Genomic DNA, 6,606 nt, shown 5'->3' on the forward strand with positions numbered 1-6,606 from the left:
TTGGACCAGTATTTAGTGGAGTGGTAATATGTAGAGGGAAATGAAAGTGAGAGAGAATGTGAGATTACATGTTATATTAACCACAAATGATAAACAAAGAAGTAAAGTAAAAGATTTTTGTGAATTTTCGGTTTTAGGAAATGTGGAAGATGTTAGTGAATAGAAGGGAGTACTTAATTGGAGTATAGAATTAAGATTCCGGTCAGACATGCTACTCTACTCTTTAAACTTCTTTTAGGGAATCAATAGAGAAAATAAAAGATTTAAACTTGAAACCTATCTATTTTGTATTTGTGCACAAAATCATAATCGTAATACCTCATTGTTAATCAGACAAACAAACAATGGACATTTAGATCAAATTGTAAGGGTTGATCGACGTCAATATAGTGTCTACATGTTTAATTTCACAGAATACAATATTACAACCGAAGTGGGAGAGCTTTGTTTTGATCTAACTAACGCAAATTGTCATTGTAGATGGACACTTTGTCTATATTGTAGACAGGGTAAAATGTCGTCATTTTAACGACAAAATGCGATCATTTTAACGATAAAATATAACATCTTAGAAACTTGTTCTGATAATTTTTTGTCAAAAAATAATTTCATTTTATTATAAATAAGTCACATTTACCCCCGTCTTTAAAAAACGACCGTCTTAAAGAAAACATTTATTGTCCAACTAAATTGAAATATGGACTGAATAAAAAGTAATATAGAGACTATATGCAAAAAGCTTAACAGCTAGTCTTGCTATAGACGGATATATCCATCGACGGGTCAAGTAGCTTGAAAGTGGTGACATTTTTTGCCCCCACCATCTCACTTGTTGCTTGTCCTATTAGGAATGTGGTATTGTATTTGACCGTCTTTAGTTACAGACGAATATATGCCGTCTATAATAGATTTTGTGAAAGCTTAATTTAGTGACGGTGTTGGCACATAACCTCCCAACTTGGACAAATGCTAACAATCACATGATCAGTTGTCGTCCTCGTCATAAATACAACCACTTCTAAAGTGAGAACAACACAATATGACTACTACCAGTCTACCACTAAAGTTGGCAAAGAATAATGTACTCCAAAGCTTTATTAATTATAACAATCACAATGATCCATCAAATTTATCTTCTTATTTAGTGACAGAGCTATGAATGTAGTTGCCTAAATTTTATGCTTTGGCCTAAATAATGTGTCCAAGTGCTATCTCATAAGAAGCGTCGTGTCAATCGACTGTCGACAGAGTGAAAGTGTGGTGTATAACTAACATAGAGGAATTTTCAAAAATAATTGACAACTTGGTTGCTGTATGCCTGTAATCATCAAAACAAATTGACTTCCTTATTCCCAAACTTCATATGCTTCAATACCAAAAATGGGAACCATTAAAGATAGCATTACACTCAAAACACTAGTCACAAATGAGTTCTCACAGCCCTAGCCTGGTGGTAGAGACTGAGTCTTGTCTACCATCAAACAGTAGTATCTTCGAGTTCCCCTACTCCTTATATTCTACTACTGCCTTTGTGCCTCTTTCTACCCCAAAAAAAAAATGACGGCGACATAATAGTCATGAGGATGTGAAAACAATCTTTCAACTCTACTGCATCCTTCATCACCCTTCTTATAGTCTCTGTGTTTTGAGCTTCTTCAAGACACGATTATCACTAAATAATGCACTTACATCAACTGTTCCACTACTAAGCTCTTCTTTTGTCCCATCAACATTCGACCGTTTCCTAGAGCTCCTCCTACAAAAGCATATATCAGTGATATTCAAAAATGGTGAAGCAAATTACAAATGACCAACCCTGCCACTTTAACCCTCTAATTACAGTAAACGTCTGGGTAGATGAATTACCTTCCAGCTGAGAATAGTTCCCCGGAATTCTTACTCAACCAGCGAATATCTCCAGTGGTTGGTTGCTCCAATGATCCAGATATGTGTAGTGTTTCCTCATCAAAACTACGGCATGTACAATAAATGGTTAACACATAGTATCAACTATCAAGGGCCTCAGGATAAACTTCGCCTAACAGAGATTCATCACTTAATGCTATTAGAATATGTTTTATTTAAAGGAGTAACACCATATAGTTTTGACAGACACTCAAAGATGTTTCTTTTTTTTGGGGGGTGGGGGGAACAGATTTACAGAAACATCGCACACTGTTGTACAACAAAAGTACGGAGTACTTATGTAAGGCAGTTTAACATAAACACTATCATAAAATCGAATTTTATTTTCCAAAATATCCCAGAAAAATGTTCTTTAATAGGGGTATTCTATAAATAACATGCAGTTTTACAATATCTTGGTTGGACGACCTTAGAAGTGACTTTCGGTTTCAAAAAACAATATCTCCAAGAAATTGTGAGTCGTTTTAGATTTCATTTCCAAATATGACTGTCTAAAGAGATACAGAGTCTATGCCAGGTGTTAAAAATATTAGGGCAGCTTATAGAAAATGTTTAATTCCAGGGAGAGATCGTCATTCACCTCTTGACTAAGAAGCGAATCGTGGTCCCAAGTTTAATCACATGGCGCTTATGAGATGTGCTGCGGAAGATTTCTCGTCCGTGTTTCTATGACATAACACATTAAAAATCAGCCAGGGAGGAAAGCATCTTAGGATGTTAAAGTGGAAAAGAAAAAGTAAATATTACGGGGGGTATAATATAATCAAAGGTACTTACAATTTTGAATTTGAATTCATCACGAATATTTTCATCCGTTATAATGGCTGCTGAGAATCCAAGAATCACAACATGAATTGCATCCTGTGCAAGCTTCACTACTTTACCTTCTGATAAAAAACAAACAAACTAATAATGAAGGACACACAACAACCAATCTAGTAAGTAGTGACCATGTTAGACTTCAATATAAAAAAGATAAAGTGGTGTGTTAAGTCATATTCAATTTCTAGTGGTAACGGGTTTAAGCATTGCATGGCTAAACTGGGTACTGATATGCCATAAAACTATTTTTAGGGGTGAGTATAAGTTGTTTTGGCAACCAAAATGCATTCTCACATAGTCACCCAAGGTGGTTACGGAAAGCCGGTCCTGAAGGCTATAAGTACGCCGGAGACACCTTCTGGTACACATGATTGCTTAATGCATTTGTTTCCTTTTGCAACTAAGCATCTAAATGTTTTAGGGTTTTAAATACTTTCATCTAGCAGATGCACAGAACAGGAAAAAACAATAATAATTAACTCAGGCAAATTCTATCATATAAACTCCGAATATTCAGATAGCATGTAAGGCTACTACGAAGTCATCTAGCTAATATTACTCTTCAAAGTGATTGAGATGATTTCCGCGCACCAATAAGGAATGCGCATCAAACTCCGAGAACTGCATTTGTGAGTGTCACTGAAAGCCACAACCATACCAAATGTACATTCCAAACTCAGGAATGTGCATCAAACTCCGAAAACTGCATTTGCTATTGTCACTGAAAGTCACAACCATACCAAATTTACAACAACAGGAATTCAAAATCCCTCCCAAGTTACATACAATTGTATTAATGCCACTTCTGTCCGCAGTCTAAATCCTGATGGCCTAAAAATGCTTTAATCATCAGACAATCTTCTTCAGAAATTTGTTAATTCATAAAATTAATTGCCCATTATGCACACGATTTCTCAAAATTGTTTTAAGTGATGGGGATAATACATTTTAGAGATATTCTCTCGTGTACCCCTGAACTTTTTCGTTTTTTTACGGACCCCTCAATTTAATAAAGAGACACTATGCTTCAGACAACACACCTAAGTATGTATCAGGCTTTGGATCAAAAAGTAGAAGAGTAGCCTTCAGACTAACACCAACGAAAGGATACAGCGACAGAATCTTCGCAAGGTTGCTTTTGATGACAAAGTCATAAGCCAATAATACACCATCAAAAGTTTCATTATACCTGACAATGAAGGCAGAGATAATCAGCAAGGGATTACTTAAAGCACAGCATTCTTACAGGTGAGAAAAAGGAAAAAGACACTAACCATCTCAGTAGAGATACAAATTACAGACCCAATATCAACCTAATATAAAAAGCATAATTCATCAGATGTCTCAATATTATGCAAGGAACATTATAATCCTCTTTTAAGAAGTTAACTAAGAGATGAAGGCCCTTATCGCCATATCTTCAAAGGTTAACCGACTGCAAAGACAATAGTGAAGTAATCCGACAACCGTACTATGTTGAACTCTTGATATTAAAAGATGCGGGCAATCCACTAAACAAATAAGAAAGATGGCCATCAAAATCCCATTCTCGACAAGCCCTCGTCATCCATTAATAGACAAACTAACAAACATATGTAATTCTTTTCTCAATCCCTCTCCTATTTTCAGACCGGAGAAGTCAAGCCAAATTACACTCCACCGTGAAAGCACATGTACCCTTCAAAACAAGCACTCAAGAATCAAGATCCCTTCTTCTCGGCCAGTAGGTAAACTTTTCTGGATGAGGTAGCCCAAGCTTCACAGCCCAGTTACATTACACAGTTAAGTGCTTGATTCTTGGCCTTCCAACTGTGTTTCCCCATGCCTTCATATATTCGAGACTGACCAAAGAAGTTGGAAGGTATTATGTTAACCAGACTTTGTTAAAAATCTTCTAGATGGGTACATGACCAGATGTTGGAACGGCAATTTCACATTAAAAACAGTGTTTTCACCTAAAATAAGTTGTCCAATTACAAATTGTCTGGTGTTTACATGGCTATGCACGCCCTTCCTACAAGGGCAACCCTAAAATTCACAAAAAATCTAAACGAAAAATGACAATTGACCGTCCCCTCGGCCCTCCCCCTCCTTGATATTTTATCGAAAGTGAAAAGCCCCAAAACTAGCATAGGTCTTGGATGCACAAAAATTACCCACTTGAAGTACTTTTCTTTTTAGATTAGGATGAGTGAACAAGGAAGAAACACGAATCTCCTCCCTCGCCAATTCCAGTTGCTCATTGTTTTGAATCAATACTTTCTTCATCGCATATGTCCCATCATCTATAATAAACGCAAACCCGCTTTCACAATCACATAAAATTGTAAGCACATAACAATAGCATCACAACCGCCACCACAACTACCAAGTACAGTATCAACTACAGAGTAGTCATTATTAGTCTGATGATGGAATGTTCGGAAAAATGTATGCAGCCTCACCTCTAACCAGTTACAGATTGAAACAAATTCCTCATGCAGCAATCCCTTCCCACCCTCCCATTATCACATCCCTCGGCTAAACAAACAAATACCAGACACCGACAAATCAATCAATAAAAACACGAACTCACCAATACCCATGATTTAAGATAGAGATCAAAACAGCACCCCTTAAAACAAATTCAACATACTAGGACTATAACCACCCACTTAGACCTCTCAATCTAAAACCCCGCATGAACCCAACCAAAATCTTGATGAGGACCATCATATACCCGGTTAGTAATGAGCATTTACTAACAATTTGATCCGTTTCACGCTTACAACAGTCTTAAGAGAGACTTACCAGTTACCGCCACACAAAAAGTGATTCCAATCAGAAAACTACCTAAAGAATCAAATGATTAGCAGAAGAATCTTAAGTCTTCCAGAATACAATGACTTTACCCAATCCTAGGCTCAAAAAACCACTCTACAAGTCTACAACCAAATAAATAAATGCAAGCTAATGTCCACAATATATTCGTCTTAACCACAATATATTCGTCTTAACCAGTATGCTAAGACAGACAATCTCGCTAGAGTATAACTAGCACAAAATAGACATGAGACGGTCTTACAAGAAACTAACTTAACTGAGAACGATACAATGAATAAGAAAAACGATAAATGATATATAAAAAGGAGAAAAGGAGAAAGAAAGGAACTTGAAAAGGGAAGAGCTGAGTTGTTGCTTGATAGCATCCGTAACAGCACCAGTTTTGGAGGGTTGAATCAATACCGTTAAATTGGCTTCCGAATACTTGAGTCCTTCCATCCTCCTGAGGAACCAACTCAAACATCAAACCAATTGAAAATATGAAAAAATCAAACAAAAATCAAAGAAAATGTGAGGAAAACGAAGATTAGTAAATAGTAAATGAGAGAGACAAGATTACCTTTGATGCAAAGACGAAACTGAGAAACTAGAAGGGGGTGTACTACTACTGGGTTGTTTGGCAATTAGAGTTGATTTCAGGAATTGGGTATGTTTCTTGTTCAGGGTTGGAGGATATGAGACTCCAGACTAGAGTTACAGAGTAATGCGAATGGGCTCGGACACGGCTCGAAGCTCGTGGAGCACTGCACCCTGAGCAATTGAAGTTCGAACTCGCTTTCTGATTATAAATTTATTTTGAGTTTCTCGCTTTTCAAATCTAACTAAATATAAATACTTTTAAAAATAAATAATATTATAAAAAAAATTAAAGGATACTATTATATTACTCCCACCAATTCTTATTTTTCCCATTTCAATTTTTCTGGGTCAAATTTGAAAAACTCTGGAAATACGTTGAAAAATAAGAAATATTAATACATAAAATGAAAATATTTATATTTACTATAAGAGTACCATATACAAAATATAATTTTC

At 36.1% G+C, this 6,606-nt stretch overlaps 1 protein-coding gene across 3 annotated transcripts; it reads right to left on the reverse strand.

Annotated features, from left to right (window-relative positions):
* Window positions 1-1,257: 1,257 nt before the first annotated feature.
* On the reverse strand, window positions 1,258-6,351 carry LOC141657406 (uncharacterized). Of its 3 annotated transcripts, none has more exons than XM_074464638.1 (7): window positions 6,131-6,351; window positions 5,900-6,013; window positions 3,789-3,937; window positions 2,704-2,813; window positions 2,507-2,592; window positions 1,867-1,971; window positions 1,258-1,756 (listed from the first exon to the last, which is right to left on the reverse strand). In XM_074464638.1, exons 2-7 carry the CDS (start codon window positions 6,007-6,009, stop codon window positions 1,630-1,632), a joined length of 687 nt encoding a protein of 228 aa, XP_074320739.1. In that variant the 5' UTR covers window positions 6,010-6,013; window positions 6,131-6,351; the 3' UTR covers window positions 1,258-1,629. The 3 variants fall into 3 exon arrangements, with proteins under 3 accessions (XP_074320739.1, XP_074320740.1, XP_074320741.1); XM_074464639.1 differs by having other exon boundaries at window positions 1,258-1,753; window positions 6,131-6,335; XM_074464640.1 differs by lacking the exons at window positions 1,258-1,756; window positions 1,867-1,971 and having other exon boundaries at window positions 2,503-2,592; window positions 6,131-6,335.
* Between the last annotated feature and the right edge of the window lie 255 nt (window positions 6,352-6,606).

Source organism: Silene latifolia, chromosome 5 (genome assembly GCF_048544455.1).
Source record: "Silene latifolia isolate original U9 population chromosome 5, ASM4854445v1, whole genome shotgun sequence".
NCBI lineage: Eukaryota > Viridiplantae > Streptophyta > Magnoliopsida > Caryophyllales > Caryophyllaceae > Silene > Silene latifolia.